Raw genomic sequence first — 18,164 nt, 5'->3', positions numbered from 1 at the left:
TATGAGCAAAATTATCAATCTTAGAAATCACATCAAAGTCTACCAAGAAAACCCAAAAGAAGCTATTGAAAACATATACTAAGAATTCAGCTATTGAATGATTATGAAAAAAACAAAACAAAACAAAACCCACACATGCAGAAACTAAGAGTCGTATACAAACAACACTAAGTTAGGAGACCTACTAGGAAAAGATCCCACTGAAAATAAAATCAAAAGGGTTTTTTAAATTTAGAAGTCTGGGGAGCCTGGATGGCTCAGTCAGTTAAGCTTCTGACTTCGGCTCAGGTCATGATCTCACGGTTTGTGAGTTCGAGCCCTGCATCTGGCCCTGCACTGACAGCTCAGAACCTGCAGCTTGCTTCAGATTCTAGGTCTCCCTCTCTTTCTGCCCCTCCCCCACTCGCACTCTGTCTCCCAAAGATAAACATTAAAAATTTTTTTTTTTTTAATTTAGAAGAGTCTATCTAAATTTTTTTTTTTTTTCAACATTTTGTATTTTTATTTTTGGGACAGAGAGAGACAGAGCATGAACGGGGGAGGGGCAGAGAGAGAGGGAGACACAGAATCGGAAACAGGCTCCAGGCTCCGAGCCATCAGCCCAGAGCCTGACGTGGGGCTCGAACTCACAGACTGCGAGATCGTGACCTGGCTGAAGTCGGAGGCCTAACCGACTGCGCCACCCAGGCGCCCCTAGAAGAGTCTATCTAAAGATAACTTCAAAATGATCTGAGTGAATTTAGAGACACTCTATGTTCCTGGGTAGGAATTATTGGTACAGAAATTCTCCACAAAGGAACTTTACATAGGATAGAATTCCAATAAAATCTGAAGGGATTTGAGGGGAAGAAAGTAGGAAGAAGAGGAGAACCTGACAAAATAATTAAAGTTCAGGTAGTGTTGGGGCACCTGGGTGGCTCATTTGGTTAAGTGTCCCCCTCTTGGTTTTGGCTCAGATCATGATCTCATGGTTCATGAGTTCGAGCCCCTGGTCAGGCTCTGCACTGACAGTGCGGAGCCTACTTGGGATTTTCTCTCCCTCCCCTCTCTCTCTCTCTCTCTCTCTCTCTCTCTCCCTCCGCCCTTTCCTCTCTCGCTTGCTCTCAAATTAAATAAATAAACTTGAAAAATAAATAAATAAAGTTCAGGTGGTACTGTCATATATGCAAAGAAAAGAGGGAGGAAGATTTTGAAAAGGAGAGAAATTCAAATAGTCAGATATTAAAACATGGTAATATTACAACAGTTAAGACAGTGATTGTAAAAGGCTAATAAAACAACAGATGAAATGGAAAATCCCCCAACAGGCCCAAGTGTGTATGTATATATATGTAGACATTGTTTAATATAAGCTGAAGATAAACAACCCAAATCATTGGGGATAATAATCACAGATGGGTTATTCAATAAGTAGTGCTAAATCAATCAGTTAACTATTTGGGAAAAATTAAATTAGATCCTGGGGCACCTGGGTGGCTCAGTTGAGTATCTGACTCTTGGTTTCAGCTCAGGTCATGATCTCCTGCGTTCAAGCCCCAAGTCAGGCTGGCAGCGTGGAGCCTGCTTAGGATTTTCTCAATATCTCTCCTCTCCCCTCCCCTCCCCTCCCCTTCCCTCCCCTCCCCTCTTGTCTTCTCTCTCTCTCCCCCTCTCTCTCTCTGCCCCTCCCCCACTCACAATATCTGTTTCTCTCAAAAATAAACACTCAAAAAGTAAAATAAAATTAGATCCCTATTCACACTGCACACAAAAATAACATCACTTAAAGAATTAAATGTAAAAAAAAAAAATCACAATGAACTAGTAAAAACTAGAGGTGACTATTTACCTGATCTCAGAATGGGAGAAAGCCTTTCATAAAGGAAAAGGCTACAAATACAAAGGGTGACAGATTCAACTACAAGTTTAAAACATCTCTTTGGAAAATAGGGAAAAAAAAATCTACAAAACTAAAATGCAAATGAAAAACTGGAAAGATATTTACAAATTATAAGACAAAGAGTAACAGCCTTAACATATAAAACACCTTCAAAACTAAAAGACAAAAATGCACCCTTTGATATAAAAATGAACAAAGGACGTTACTAAGGCAATAAACACACTCTAAAAATATTCAATCTCCTTCAATAAATCACAGCATCATATAGGTAGAGTGATATTGGGGGAACTTCAGAGACATAACAACCAAATTCAATGAGGAGACCTCGTCCGAATTCAGGTTCAAGCAAACCAACTTGAAAATGACACTTAGAGGGGCGCCTGGGTGGCTCAGTCGGTTGAATGTCCGACTTTGGCTCAGGTCATGATCTCACGATCTGTGGGTTTGAGCCCCACGTCGGGCTCTGTGCTGACAGCTCAGAGCCCAGAGCCGGCTTCAGATTCTGTGTCTCCCTCTCTCTCTAACCCTCCCCCACTAGCACTCTGTCCCTCTCTCTCAAAAATAAAATAAAAATATTAAAAAAAAAGAAAAGAAAAAAGAAAATGACACTTAGAGATAAACAGGTGAAATTGAACAGGGACTGCGCATCAGGTGATCGATCATAAGGAATTCATATCAACATTGCAAGGTGTGATAATAGTGTAGTAATCACAGACAAAAATATCCTTTCTGTTTCCTCTCTGGGCTCAGCCCTAATTTGCAGAGTCATGGCTAAACGCACCAAGAAGGTCAGAATCCTCTGTAAATGGAGGACCCGTGATGGTGCCTCCCACAGGAAAAGGGTGAAGAAGATTGAAATAAGCCAGCATGCCGAGTGCTGTGGCAAAACCAAGATGAAAAGATGAGCTGTGGGGATCTGGCACTGTGGTTCGTACATGAAAACGGAAGCCGGTGACCTGCAAGAGGGCTTCCACCGTCACAGCAGAGTCGGTCGTCAGAAGCCTGAAGGAGCTGAAAGAGCAGTAGAAGCTCCACCTCTTCAAACACTACTAGTCTACGATAAATGGGTTCACGTATGTAACACGATAGAATAACAAGGAAAATATCCTCGTGTTTTACGAGAGGCAGGCTGAAGAATCTAAAATATAACGCTCGAACATCTGTAATTTACTTTGAAATACTACAACCAAAAAGAGAAATAGATGAAGCAAATGTGGCATACCGTTAATTATCAAACAGGCAAAAACAATATACGTGTGTGTGTGTGTGTGTGTGTGTGTGCATGCGTGTATATATATTTTTTTAATCAAGCCAATAAAGGCCAAAATGCAACAGAAACTAGCAATCTTAGCTACCGCTGATGGGAGGGTAAACTGGCAGAACTTTTCTGGAGAGTAATTTTGCAATATGTGTCAAATGTCACAAATATGTGAAAAATGTTTAAACCCTGCAAATCCATCTTCAATAATTTTTTTTTTAACAGACAGAGTGAGAGAGAGCCAGGGAGAAGGACAGAGGGAGACAAAGAAAGAATCTTAAGCAGACTCCATGCTCCGTGCAGAGTCCAATGCGGAACTCGATCCCGTGACCCTGGGATCATGACCTGAGCCAAAATCAAGCTCAATGAAATGAACCACCCAGCCACCCTCATCTTCAGTAATTTATGACAAGTAAACTATCAACAATGGACATATATATATATATATATATTTACATATATTTACCATAGCATTATTTATGACTGTAAGATACTTAAAACTACCCCAGTATCCAAACCTAAATTTCCACACAACCACCTGAGAAACTACCACTAGGCAGTCATCAAAAAGTACATTTTGGAAGAATAATTAAAGCCGCCGTATCAATATATTTTATGGTATAGCAGCTATGGAAAACAGTATACTGGTTCCTCAAAAAATTAAACAAAGAATTACCATATGACGCATCAATTCTGCTTCTCAGGCACAGATCCAAAAGAACTGAAAGCAGGAACTTGAACAGGTATTTGTACGCTCGGATTCATAACAGTACCATTTACAACAGGCAAAAGGTGGGAGCAGCCCAAGTGTTTCTGGACAGGTGGATGGATAACAAAACGTGGTATGCACATAGGACAGAATATTATTTGGCCTTAATAAGAAGGGAGATTCTGATACATGCTACAGCTTGGAGGTGCCTTGAGGACCTTATGCTGAGTCCAGTAACCCAGATATAAAAGCGCAAATACTGTATGATTTCACCCAATTGAGGTAGCTAGTCAGATGCATAGAAAAAGTAGAACTGTGGGCGGGGTGGAGGGAAGAGGAGAAATGAACTGTGCAGTGGGTAGAGAGTTTGAGTTTAAAGTTCTGAAGATGAGGCACCTGGGTGGCTCAGTCGGTTGTCTGACTTCGGCTCAGGTCATGATCTCACAGTTCAGGGGTTCAAGCCCCTTAGTGGGCTCTCTGCTCTCAGCGCAGAGCCTGCTTCAGATTCTCTGTCTCCCTCTCTCTCTCTGCCCCTCCCCTGCTCATGCGTGCATGTATGCACTCTCTCTCTGTCAAAAATAAACATTTATAAACAAAGTTCTGAAAATGAATGGCAGTGATGCTTGCACAACAAGCGTGTACACAATTGCCACTACACGGCACACTTAAAAATGGTTAAGACGGTAAATTTTATGTTACGTGCCTTTTATCACAATTAGAAAAAAATAAGTAAATAAAGATCTACTGAGGGGCACCTGACTGGCTCAGTCAGAAGAGCATGTGGCTCTTGATCCTGTGGTCATAGGTTTGAGCCCCACGTTGAGTATAGAGATTACAAAATAATAATAATAATAAACAACTTTAGAACAAAAAAAAGAGGGGCACCTGGGTGGCTCAGTCAGTTGGGTGTCTGACTTTGGTTCAGGTCATGATTTCATGGTTCTTGAGTTCAAGCCCCACGTCGGGCTCTGCGCTGATAGCACGGAAACTGCTTGGGATCCTCTCTCTACCTCTCTCTGTCCACCTCCCCTGCTAGCACACACATGCACTCTTCCTCTCTCAAAAACAAACGTTAAAAAAATGTTTAAATAAAAAAAGATATACTAATACATTTTAAAGAGAAAAAATGTAAAATAATATGTTGTAAAATAATATGTTTTTGTATGGTCACGATCTTGTTTCACGGATGTCTTAAATATATACGTGTGCAACAGGAAAAAAAGGCTCAGAAAAATACATATCAAAATGTTAGCAATTATCACTAAGCACTGTGGTTTACAGGAGAATTTTATTTTCTTTGTACGTCTGTGCGCTTGTGTCTAATTTCCAGTTTTGCTACAATACTTTTACAATCAAAAGCAAAGGTTTGTTGACGGAACAAATGAAGAAGAAAAGAAAGGACACTCATTGGCTGCTGATCCTAACGTGACAATGTCCACAAGTGTATCTCCAAAAGACATGATAAATATAACCCTCCTTGATAATCAAATTATAAAAGGCAGGCTAGAGTTTGAGAAAATAAAGACAGACTCAGAAGAGAAACCATCAGGGAGCTCCCTGCAGAACTAAAATAGAGGCATATTCCTGGTTGTAAGCAATTTCTGAAGCTGCGGCAGGCTCCCCACATCTCTGGGTGCCCGGCAGAAAGGGAAAGACCAAGGGAACCTCAAACACCACTCGAGCAGCCTGTCAGAAAGAAAAGACTCTTGAATCCACGCAGCACTCACCCGGGACTCAACACTCCCCACCCCCACATCCCTCTTAAGCTAACTCCACTTTCAGAAAATATTTTCTAGACAGCAGACATCAAGAGAAAAAGGAGCCTTTCTTTCCATGGAGTTCCCTCCCCACATATGGTACTGCTCTCAATAGAGGCTTTATGAGGGAGGGTCCAGATACCACAGCCACGGGTTATGCCACTGACCACAAGCAGCAATAAATAGATGTTGGGGTTTAGATTTCCATGCAGCAGAGGCACCCTGAATAATTAAGACACAGCTTCCAGCACATTCCAACATCCAGTAAACGTTCGCTGAGTGCCTACTAAGCACAAGGCACTACGTGTAACACCATTCCCCCCTCCACACAAACACACAAACACACGCAGCTTCTTTGTTCCATTCAAGGACTCAGACTAGGAAAGTAATGATTTGGGGTGCAGGCATCTGACAGTTTGATTCAAAATGTCACATGTCTCCGGGATTGGGAAAAGAGAGGCAGAGGGAAAGCATTCATCCTTGAGAAAGGATCAAGGGGACACATCACTGCATCCCAGCGCTAGAGCCCAAGAACAAAATAGGCTGAATCCCACAGTGAAGGCAGAGAAGAGCTCTCGCCTTCCTAAAACTCCACGGGCAGCGTCTATGGGGAACAGAGTCCCCGCAGCCCCTGGTCCTGGAGGAAACCGCATCACCGGGTCTGTCCGTGGTGTGAGAGAGAAATCCAAGCCTTCTGAATTCTTCTCCCACCCCCCACAGATGAATCACGTCGGCCACCCCGTCATCATACGTACTTTTGCCCCCATTGTTCTTCAGGACATTGGAGAGGTTGACAGAGGCGGTGCCTAGCAGCTCATTTCTCAAAGTATGGCAGCTCCAAACCTTCAAATCTAAATGACTCTGGGCCGTGACATTCCTGGAAAACAAATACTTGATTCATCACATCCAAGCATATTGGTCACTCCTACAGCTGAGAAGAAAACAGATCAACTATACTGCTGACATCTTGGCGGGGGGGACCTCAAACAGGAAGACGCTCACGTACACCCTTTCCCCCACAAAGCTGGCCCTGTAACCATCTAGCTAATAATGAGTGCTCTGTGAGCTCAATGATGTAGAAACACCTGAAGAGAGGCGCCTTGGGTACCAAAGGCAGAAGAGTTTGAGGCCTCACAGGAAACCTGGATCTCCCACAACCCCCTTAGAGAGCCTTCTCTCTTTCTCCCATGTTACTGCGAAGAGAAGGGACTTTCTCTTACAAAATGATGATCTCATTCCAGAGAAGCTCCGAGCTCCCAATTCGCTTCCCAGTCTTCTTGGTCTCACTGGGGAGTCCATCCACTGCCACCTCCACAAATGAGTTAATTCGAGGTTGACGATTATGCACCTTGGGCTTTGCTGACACCACTGGACAGGAAAGAAAAGTCAAAGATGAGTCAGAGGGCTCCCAGCTGCCCCCCTGTGGCAGATGTTCTTGCTCTTTTCTGCTGTTACGTTTAAAAAGTAAGTTTTGGTTTCTTTCTGATGATCAACAAATTTTTTTAAAAAATATGAAGCTTAAGAAAAGAAGCACTCTTAACCTGAAAACTCTGGGATAACTATCATTAAGATGTTGGCAAATCCAGACTTTCATCTCTTACGCCCCCAATTCTTTAAGAATTCTTCTCAATTTTAAATGGCTGCAATACGAGCCCATTGTACAGACATGCCACAATTTAGTTAACTATTCTTTCAATGCTGAAAAGACTGCTTTCAATTTTTCACTCTGGGAAAATCATCATGAATATATAGATTTGCATGCATTTCCTCCAAATGATCTGAATATTTTTGAAGTTCCCAAAACAGTTTAATTCCTTTGCAAAAAGGATAAACCCACGTAGATGAATATATTCATTTCACCACCATAGCATTGAGTATTAAGGTTTTTTTGTTTTTTGCTTTTTGCAAATCAGATAGATTAAAAAAAAAACATATAAATTACGTAAAATTTAATGAGCACTTGTTACAGACACTATGCTGTGCACACGTCATCTAACTCCATCCTTTAAACAAACCCATGGGGCAGGGAATATATCACCACCCCCATCTCAACCAAGAGGAAGCAGGCTTGGGGAAGTTAGGTCATTGCCCCAGAAAACATAGCCAGGGAGCTTCAAACCAGGATGTGCACCCAGGCAACCTGACACCACACCATGCTATACATCGTTACCAGATTCTGCGTACCTGTTCTACTGCTGTTCTTCGATTACTGGTGAGGGTCAATGTTTTTTCTATGTGCTTATCAGCCATCTGCATTTCCTGTTCTATTTGTATCCTTGATGTGGCAGCATTTCTGATGTTTATTTGGTAGCAGCAAGCCAGGCTAAACAAGTATCCATACACCCAGGGCCAGACAGGTGTCTCTTATGGCACACATCAGCCACAATGGAAACTCCAGGTCACTGGGATGGAACACATCTAAGATGTCCTCTATCCCATGCCCCAAATCAGAGCATAGGACTGGCATTTCTTACCTATGATGGCAAGACTGAGCTCCCTTCCATCAAGATTCCCTTACAGAGCCGTGTAAGGGTCCACAACTTGACAAAGGACAAACCTAACTCTGGATTCTTTTAACAATGCCTGTCTTCTCCCGGCCCAAAAGAACAGGAGAGAGCAAGGCAAACAACAACAACAGCAAAAGCTGTGGCTAAGATTCAGAAGCAACAGAAGCAACAAGGGATGGTACTGGGGAAAAAACAGGTTGTGGTGGCGGGAAATGTGGTCCAGAGTAGAAAACCGAAATACTTTTCACACAGACCAAGGTTAACTGAGGCCACCTAGTGGTGTGAGCATAGCTCTGCACCCAGACCCTTAAGGTGGTGGAGCAGGGGGCCGACTAGTTATAATTCTAGTCCTATCATTTTGAGCTGGACAGTTTCTTTGAAATCAACAAGTTCAAGCCCTTCATTTAAAAGTTGGGCAACTAAGGTTCAGAGAGGGGAAATAACATATCCAAAATCACAGAGTCCGAGGCAAAAGCTAAGCTGGGAACCAAGTCTCCCAGCTCCCGGCCAATTCTCTGAACTCTGCCCTGGTGTTTCCTTTTTTGCCCCTCGAGTTTTTTCCCTAAGTATTTTTGTTTGTTTGTTTTGTTTTTGTTTTGTTTTTGGTTTTCAAAAATACCAAGAATTCCTATAAACCCTTCACCTAAGGGTCACCAAATATTAACTTTTCACTATATTTGCTTTATTATTCTTTCTCTCCCCCGACTCCCTCTCGTACACATTCACATTTGTTTTTGAAACTTTGAGAGTTAGTTTCAGATGCTGTGCCCCCTTTCTTCTAAATACTTCAGTGCATATTTCCAAGAACAAAGACATTTTCTGACAATACCACAGTATAATTATCAACATGGCGAAATTTAACATCCTTTAAAACTATGATCTAATGTACAGACCTTATTTAAATTTTGTTAAATGTCCTATCAATGTCCATTATAGCAAAAGAGAAAAGAAACTTTTTTTCCCCCCTGGTCCGTCCAGGACCCAATCTCGGATCACATATTGGTAGTTTTATCTTGAAGTTTTCAGTTTCCAGAAAAGGTGAAAGAACAGGACAACTAATACTTGTATACTGTGCAGCAACTGCCATCTGGCCACCTTTGCTTCTTTCTCTTTCTATGTGTGTGCCTGTGTCAGTGCTATTCAAGAAAATATCAGTGATAAGGGGCACCTGGGTGACCCAGTCGGTTGAGTGTCCAACTTCGGCTCAGGTCACGATCTCATGGTTTACGAGTTCAAGCCCCACATGGGGCTGTCTGCTGTTAGCGCAGAGCCTGCTCCAGATCCTCTGTCTCCCTCTCTCTCTGCTCCTCCCCCACTCGTGCTCACTCTCTCTGTCTCAAAACTAAATAAACATTAAAAAAAAAATCTTCAATGATAAGCAAAAAGTTCTATGCCAGCACAGTCCAATGCAATGCCATGAGATACATGTGGCTACGAAGCCATTAGCATGGCTAGTATGACTGAGGATTTGCATTTTAAATTTAACTTTAATCAATGTAAAAATGTCTACGTGGCTGTAGTGGCTATCTTATTGGACAGCACGGGATACAGACATGTGATGTTTATGTCTATATATGTGCATGAGTGTGCATATATCCACAAACTTTTTTGGTAAACCACTTGAAAGTAAGTTGTAGACATCAAGACTGATCAGCCCTAAATACTTCCAGAATGCAATTCATACGAGTAAGGATGTTCTATATGCTGTACACCTGAAACGAACAGAACACAGTAGGTTAACTATACTTCAATTAAAAAAAAAATAATAATAAGGAGGGTCTCCTGGCTGGCTCAGTTGGTAGAACATGCAACCCCTGACCTCAAGTTCATGAGTTTGAGCCCCACGCTGGGCATAGGAAAGAGAAAAAGACATTCACCCACCTAACCACACCACCATTATTATACCTTAACAAATTTAGTCACTCCTATCATTTGATACTCGTTACACATCCAAATTTCCCCAACTGTTCCAAACATGTTGTTATAGCTGGTTTCCCCCAATCCAGGATCCAACTGAGATGAGCAAATTGCATTTGGTCGCTGGCTCCTTAATCTTTTAAAATCCACAGTGCTCCCCCTTCTTTTTCCATGACAATGCTTTTTAAAGACTTCCACCAGCTCTCTCATTGAATGCACCAAAGCCTGTATTTCTTAAATTGTTTTCCTCGTGGTGAGATTCACATTGAACATTTTTGTCAAGAATACTACACAGGTTACATTGCAAACTTCTCACCATGCACACTAGGTTGTCCTCCTATTGTGGATGCTAAGTTTGATCCCTTGGTTAATGTGGGATCTGTCAGGTGACTCCACTATAAAGATACATTTTCCCCTTTGTAACATATAATTAATCAGGGGGGTGATATTTTGAATGTTTCTTTTTTTTAATGTTTATTTTTATTTTTGAGAGAGAGAGAGACAATGAACGGGAGAGGGGCAGAGAGAGGGGGACAGAGGATCCAAAGCAGGCTCAATGCTGATAGCAGTGAGCCCAACGTGGCGCTCCAACTCGCCAACCACAAGATCATGACCTATGCCAAAGTTGGGCACTCAACCAACTGAGCCACCCAGGTGCCTCTGAATGTCTCTTGTTCTTAAAACACAAGCCAAAATAAAGGTCTCAACGTACGAGCAGGTTTATCTGGAAAGTTTACTCTGAATGTCTCTTGTTCTTAAAACACAAGCCAAAATAAAGGTCTCAACATACGAGCAGGTTTATCTGGAAAGTTTATTTACTGTTCGATGAAATATAAATGGCAATTTCACATCTTCACATGGGATTTAGCCTTTAAAGTTAACAAACAAGGGAGGAAAAATCACACATGGCCAAAATTATACCCGTGAAAAGCTCTCAGGAAGGCACAAAATAGAGTCTGATAGATGGTCTTTCAGTAGATTCCCAAAGGCCAGTTTGAAGCCATGTTGTGCTGTTTTTTAGTATTTAGTTTCTCAGTGCTTCTTAAGTTAAATATCAGATAAAATAAGTCGCTTATTTTTAAGGGCCTTGATATATTTTTTAAATGTATCTTTGGGGCGCCTGGGTGGCTCAGTCAGTTGGGCGGCCGACTTCGGCTCAGGTCATGATCTCGCGGTCCATGAGTTCGAGCCCCGCATCGGGCTCTGTGCTGACAGCTCAGAGCCTGGAGCCTGTTTCAGATTCTGTGTCTCCCTCTCTCTGACCCTCCCCCGTTCATGCTCTGTCTCTCTCTGTCTCAAAAATAAATAAACGTTAAAAAAAATAAGTAAATAAAATGTATCTTAAAACTCTAGGACTGCATTACAGAGAGGCACAAGGGAGGGAACAGCATAGTCACATCTCCCCAATTACACTAGAGGCTCTATCAGTGAAACACAACAGAGGAGGAGCCACCCACACCATTTATTTTGTCATTTCTTTTTCTCTTTCTCCCTAACCATTTGCCTAAGTGGCATTATACACTCCCTATAGGTTAAATGCACATATAATGAGATGCACCTGTATTATCAAGTTAGCTCTTTCCACGCGAGCAAAAATTTCACAATGAGGAAAGGCAAACAGAGAAAGCTTTACAAGTCACTATGTGTTCCTGAATAATAAGGCCCCAAAACAGGGACTTCATTATGTCACCAGGCTCCATGGACATACTTCTGTTTTAATCTAGGCTTGCTAATTACTAGACAAGGTAGTAAAAGCTAAAGTCGCAAGTTCAAAGCTCTATCAAGTTCACTCTAACGCTTCTCCCCACTCCAAAGACCTAGAACAGCCATGGAGACATCAAGAAAAATGATGAAAATGTATCAAGACTTTTTTTTTTTTTTAATCCATAAGTAAATAAGAAACAGGCAGAGGACATGGACACACAATCCACAGAAAAGGAAATACAAGTTTCCCTTAAATATATGGTAAGATGCTAAACATCATTTATAACTTAAAGAAATGTGAAATAAAACTATGCTGACAAAGTTATTTTTACCAATCAGACTGGCGAAGAGAAAAAAGGTCTGACAACACATTGTGTTGGTAAAGATGTAGGGAAATAGCCACTCTCATCCACTGCTAGAAGAATATTCCTTCCAAGGAAGGCAACACGGCTCTCAAAATCACAAAACTACATCCCCTTTGATATGTCTGTATGTGTAATACTACCACAAGAAACTGGTAATGTTAGTTTCCTCCAATCAGGGGCACTGAGGAGCCGGAGGAAAGGAAACAACTTTAAAGTATGTGAATAGATTAAATAAATGAGTGACATTTCCATTTCAAAAATAATCACTAAAAAAATGACGACACAATTTTGCCTCCAAATGACTGTGCCTCTGAGAGGCCTGAGTGCTGACACCGAGTGCTGTTTCCCCCGTCCCCAGGCATCTCCCAGGGCTCTTCTGCAGACCTAAGGCTACCAAAGCTACATTCTGTCATTCAAGCAATATTCACTGGCAACCCAATATGTTTCCAGCACTGTTCCAATCACTGGGGTATCAGAAGTAACCAAGACAGACAAATATCCCTGTGTTTGTGGTGTTTATACTCTATTGAAGGAGACAGTTAACGAAGGAAATAAATATATGGACTGTGTTAAATGGTGACAAAGCTAAGAAGAGAAATCTACAGTAGTGAAGGGGACAGATATGAGGGAGGTGGGGGAGGGGGAGGCTGCATCCGGGGGAATCAGGAAGGCCTTTTGAAGAAGGTGACTTATGAGTAAAGACCTACAGGGGCACCTGGGTGGCTCAGATGGTTAAGCGTCTGACTCCTGGTTTTCGGCTCAGGTCTTGACCTCACGGTTTCATGGGCTCGAGCCCCGCATCAGGCTCCAGGCTGACAGTGTGGAGCCTGCTTGGGATTCTCTGTCTTCCAATCTCTCTCTGCCCCTCCCCCAGGCACGCTGTCTCTGTCTTTCTCAAAAATAAACTTAAAAAAAAAAAAAAAAAGAAGTTGGCCCATTTAAAAAAAAAAAAAAAGACCTCTAGAAAGTAAGGAAGCAAAGCAGGTAGACATCTAGCCCCAAAGTATTTCACTCAGAGGGAATGGCAGGTACAAACACTCAGAGGGGGTAGCATGCCCAGTACCTTCAACGGAGAGCAAAGAGGCCCGGGTAGCTATAGCCGAGCACATGTGGAAAAGTAACAAGCGATGAGGAGTGGGAGTGGGGGTGGGGTCATATCATGAGGGGTCTTCAGCTCCCACCGGGCGAGACGGAGAGCCCCTGACGTGTTTAAGACCTCAAAGGGCAAACCCCTCGCATGGCGCCACTCACCTTTCAGAGTAAGTTGAGACTTCTCAAAAGGCAGAGCCACTCCTGCGCGGCTGGAACTGGCAGAAGCCATGTCATCACCAGAAAACTGCAAGGCAAGCACAGCAGTAGGTTTGCAGAGTACCTGGTAAGACACTGGGGAACTGTATTAATTTTAATATGTGAATGTAAAGATATGAAGTCCAGAAAATATAAATATCCAAGCAACTTGGTGTTACTTCTGTCACGGTGGCGTTTGGCTTGTAACGACTACGGGCCCAGATGGATCTTGGCTAGCCTAGGAAGGACACAGGACTACTAAACCAACACGTACAGGAGACAGCCTAAGTAACACCTTCAAAAAAAGAGTCACAGTTCAACAATATAAAAAAAAAGGGGGGTGGGGGGCTGGGGGGCTCAGTCAGTTGAGCATCCAACTCTTAACATCAGCTCAGACCATGGTCCCAGGATCGTGGGATTGAGCCCCGCATTGGGCTCATGTGCCAAGTGTGGAGCCTGCTTGGAATTCTCTCTTTCTCTTTCCCTCTGCCCTCTCCCCTGCTCACTCGCTCGCTCTCTCTGAGAAAAAAAGAAAAAAAAAGGGAGGCATCCGGTGGCTCAGTTGGTTAAGCATCCGACTCTTGATTTCACGTTTCATGAGATCAAGCCCCGCATCAGGCTCAGGGCTGGGCATGGAGCCCACTTGGGATTCTCTCTCCCTCTCCCTCTGCCCCTCTCCCACTCACTCACAAATGCATATGGATGCTCACTCTCTTTCACAATAAATACATTTTTCTAAAAATCCAATTTTTAACCCATTTTTAATTTTTTAATGTTTATTCATTTCTTGAGCAAGAGAGAGCACAAGCAGGTGAGGGGCAGAGAGAGAGGGGGATAAAGGATCCAAAGTGGGCTCTGTGCTGACAGCAGAGAGCCCCATGCAGAGCTCAAACTCACAAACCATAAGATCATGACCTGAGTCAAAGTCAGACGCTCAACCAACCAAGGTGCCCCAAAGTAAACCAATTTTTTAAATCAGCAAAAGATGTGAATAGACATTTCTTCAAAAAAGATATACAGGGGCACCTGGGTGGCTCAGTCGGTTGAGTATTCAATTTTGGCTCAGGTTATGATCTCATGGTTCTTGAGTTCAAGCCCCACATGGGGGTCTCTGCTGTCAGCGAGGAGCCCACTTTGGATCCTTGGTCTCCCTCTCTCTCTGCCCCTCCCCCACGTGCACACACGCACACGTTCATGCTCTCTCTCGCTCGCTCAAAAATAAATAAACATTAAAAGTGTTCAAAAAAAGGGGCTCCTGGGGCACCTGGGTGGCTCAGTCGGTTGAGCGTCTGGCTTTGGCTCAGGTCATGATCTCACGGTTCGTGAGTCTGAACCCCACATAAGGCTCTGGGCTGACAGCTCAGAGCCTGGAGCCTGCTTCGGATTCTGTGTCTCCCTCTCTCTGCCCCTCCTCCACTTGCACTGTATGTCTCTCTCTCTCAAAAATAAACATCAAAAAAAATTTTTTTAATTAAAAAAAAAAAAAGTGTTCAAAAAAAGGATATACAAATGGCCAAAAAGCACATGTGGGGTGTGCTTCACTACCTCACTCCATCTTGGCTAGAGGTATAAGTCTATCTTGCATTTGGAATGGATCTCTTAATCGTATATGATTTTGTAATAGCATCCTTTGTCATTTGAAAAATATTGGTTCACTGAGCTATGTAGATATTCCAAATGTTGACACATTTCATTATACACTATCCAAAAACAGCACATTTGTGAAATGTCACCAGTGATATCATCAGACAGATCTTTAAGTATTGGGAAACTGTCAAGCTCTTAGTGGTAGATATGTGTTCCAAATTTCTACTTTTCGCTTCAAAACTCATATTTTATCATTGGCAACAAATGCTGTGAGCTGTTTTCCTTCAAGTGACAGGCTCACTTCATTCATCTTCACGAAAATGTCTGCCAAACATCCAAATCTAGTAACTTCAGTTAAGTGAAAATAGTATTTCACAAAAAAAGCAACGAACTCAGCTCTCAATTCAAACACTCACAAAAGTGCTTTTTCTCAAGGCAACCATTATGGTTCAGAACGCAGAAGCGCCTTGAGCATAGTTTCCATTTCATCAAAGAGAATATTAAAAAAGACATGCATACGAGTCAAGACTTAATAAAATTAGTAACTTTTACTGCTCCATCAAGTACATTCTTAAGTGCAACTAACTGTTTTCTTCTCTTTCACCCAGTATGCCACACTGAGGAATACGGTGACAACAGCTGAGAGGCGTGCCACTGCCCGGATTCAAGCTACGGCAACAACAGCTCTACCCACCTTTGCTTTTGCACCATCCGTGCATATGTGATCACAGAGGAAAGAGGCAAAGAAAGTTGTTATGAAAACAATTTTGATCTTGCAAAACCCTGTAACTCTCAAGGGGCCGCCAGAGGTAGAAGGACCACCCCTGAGAACTGCTACTGCAAAAACACTGTGAAATTCCTATTCTATTCAACATCATTAATACCTTCTCTCATTGTTTCTGATCTCTCCTCCGAACTTCCAATCCTGAAGAGCTGTTCAGCCTTAAAACAATGCATGACTCCAAGAATGGAAGCCCTTTACGTGAGGATGAAATGTGGCCACTGTGAAGTCACAATGATTTTGACATTTTCCATAGCTAAGGTCAAATCATTTTGTGCCTCAAGATGTTAGCCCAAAACAAAATAATCTGCCTTATTTGTAAGATATATCTCGTCCAAAAAATTTGTAAGTGATTAGTTTTTTGTTTTTTGGGTTTTTTTTCTGGACTGGTCTGTAACAAGCATTTTACTGCAATCTTGCATATGGAACAGCAGTGGAATCCCCTGAAAAGTTCCAGGGAGCATATGGCAATATGATACTGGAATGGTGGAATATGGGAATACAATACTGAAACTACCCTTATCGAGTTCTCAAGACTAGAGCTCCATGTTATTAAATCTGGTAGTGAATTCTCAGTCCTCATCTCACGTGACCTGCTGGCAGCCTCTGACATGATGGATCCATCACTCTCTTCCTTGACATGCTTCCTTCCCTTGGTTCCAGAAGTCACACCTGCCTGATTTTCCACCCGCCTGGCCTGCTGCTCCTGCTCAACCCCTTTGCGGACTCCTTTTCCCCACCTCACCCTCTAACATAAGGGTGTCCCAGGGCTCAGGCGTTACCCATCTGCTGGTTATTTCACTGATCTCATTGCTTTAAATACCATCTATTTGTTGAGCGTCCCACATTGGTATGTATGGTACAAACCTCACCCTCGAACCTCAGACCCTCTGTCTACTGGCAAAACCGATCTTCTGATATCCTCCCTTCCCCCACGAATGTGCTTCTCAGCCTTCTGCATCTCAGTTAATGACAACTCCTTCCAACCAGTGGCTCAGGCCAAAATCCTGGGGCTCATCCCTGCTTCTCCTTTCCTCCTCCCACCCCACATCAATCCGTCAATAATGCCTGTTGGTTCTACCACTAAAATATTCCCAGGTTCAAATATTTCTCTCCACCTCTGCTGTCAGTGTCTTGGTCCAAAGCCCGGTGATCTCTTACCCAGATTGTTGTTTCTCCCTTCACCCCCTTCAATCTAATCTCTACACTCAGCAGATTGATTTTTTTTTTTTTAATATGTACGTCAGATTATACCACTCTGCTATTCAAAACCACCCAGTGGCTTCTCATCCACCTCAGAGCAAAAGCCAAAGTCCTGAAAATGGAGGTCCTGTGTAATACAGTCCATACCCCTCTCTGACCTCATCCCTTTTCTCTCCCCACTTATTCCCTCCTCTCAAGCTACTACACAAGCCTCCTCACTGTTCCTTGAACATGCCAGATATGCTCCCCTCTTAGACTCCCACCTTTTCCATCTAGAATGTTCTTTCCCCAGTAGTCCACATACATGGTTTATTCCTTCATTACCTCAGGCATTTACTCAAATGTCACTTTTTTTTTTTTAATATTTCTTTTTGAGAGACAGCACACACACAAACACACACACACACACACACACACACACGAGCAGGGAGGGGAGAGAGAGGGACCGAGACAGAAATCAGAGGCGGGTTCTGCGCTGACAGCAGAGAGCTCAATGCGGGCCTCAAACTCATGATCCGTGAGATCATGACCTGAGCTGACGTTGGACGCTTAACCAACTGCGCCACCAGGTGCCCCTCAAATGTCACTTTCTTAAGAGGTGTTCCCAGACCACCCTATTAACCCTACCTCTCCACACACATTTGGACCCATCCCTCCTTATTTTACTCTTCCTCCCTAGCATTTATCACTGACATGATTAATATCGTATTGATTTATTTTATTTATTGTCTCTCTCTACCCAGCCCCCCCCCGAGAATGTAAGCTGCGTGAAGGCTGAGATGTGTGTCCCATCTGTCAGCCCTGTAGCCCGACTATCTAGAATGGTCCCTGCCCCATAACTGGAACTCCAGAAATGTTTCCTGAAAGAATGAATTTGAACATCATTTTCTGAAATTTAAAAGAATGATGTTGTGATTCCCCAGTCTGAATTTGTTTGGGAAAAGCAATAAAAAGATCAACTCTTTGGGGCGCTGAGTGGTTCAGTGGGTTAAGCTTCCAACTCTTGATTTCAGTTCGGGAGTCACAATCTCACAGTTCGTGAGTTGGAGCCCCACACAGGGCTCTGTGCTGACAGTGTGGAGCCTGCTTGGGAATCTCTCCTCTCTCTGTCCCTCTGCTGTTCGCTAGCGCATGTGCTCTCTCTCTCTCTCTCTCTCAAAATAAATTAATAAATTTAAAAAAAAAAAATGAAGTCTCTTTCTACCTAGCA

The 18,164-nt window shown here is 42.8% G+C and overlaps 1 protein-coding gene and 1 long non-coding RNA gene across 2 annotated transcripts in view; one reads left to right on the top strand and one right to left on the bottom strand.

The window, feature by feature from the left end:
* The window catches only part of WWP2 (WW domain containing E3 ubiquitin protein ligase 2), a 151,288-nt gene that overhangs the window by 112,215 nt on the left and 20,909 nt on the right, over positions 1 to 18,164 (bottom strand). Inside the window, exons 2-4 of the mRNA XM_078438935.1 lie at positions 13,348 to 13,432; positions 6,824 to 6,971; positions 6,359 to 6,480 (exon numbers count right to left, since the gene is read on the bottom strand). Coding sequence (XP_078295061.1) covers positions 6,359 to 6,480; positions 6,824 to 6,971; positions 13,348 to 13,417 — 340 coding nt within the window. The 5' untranslated portion in view covers positions 13,418 to 13,432. The remainder of the gene's footprint in view (positions 1 to 6,358; positions 6,481 to 6,823; positions 6,972 to 13,347; positions 13,433 to 18,164) is intronic.
* On the top strand, positions 6,967 to 17,333 carry LOC144614630 (uncharacterized). Its single transcript, XR_013552519.1, has 2 exons — positions 6,967 to 7,067; positions 15,579 to 17,333. It is a non-coding gene; the product is annotated as an uncharacterized LOC144614630 (long non-coding RNA).

The sequence above is a fragment of the Panthera onca genome, chromosome E2 (genome assembly GCF_046562875.1).
Source record: "Panthera onca isolate mPanOnc1 chromosome E2, mPanOnc1 haplotype 2, whole genome shotgun sequence".
NCBI classification, from domain to species: domain Eukaryota; kingdom Metazoa; phylum Chordata; class Mammalia; order Carnivora; family Felidae; genus Panthera; species Panthera onca.
This window is presented reverse-complemented; position numbering and strand designations above follow the sequence as displayed.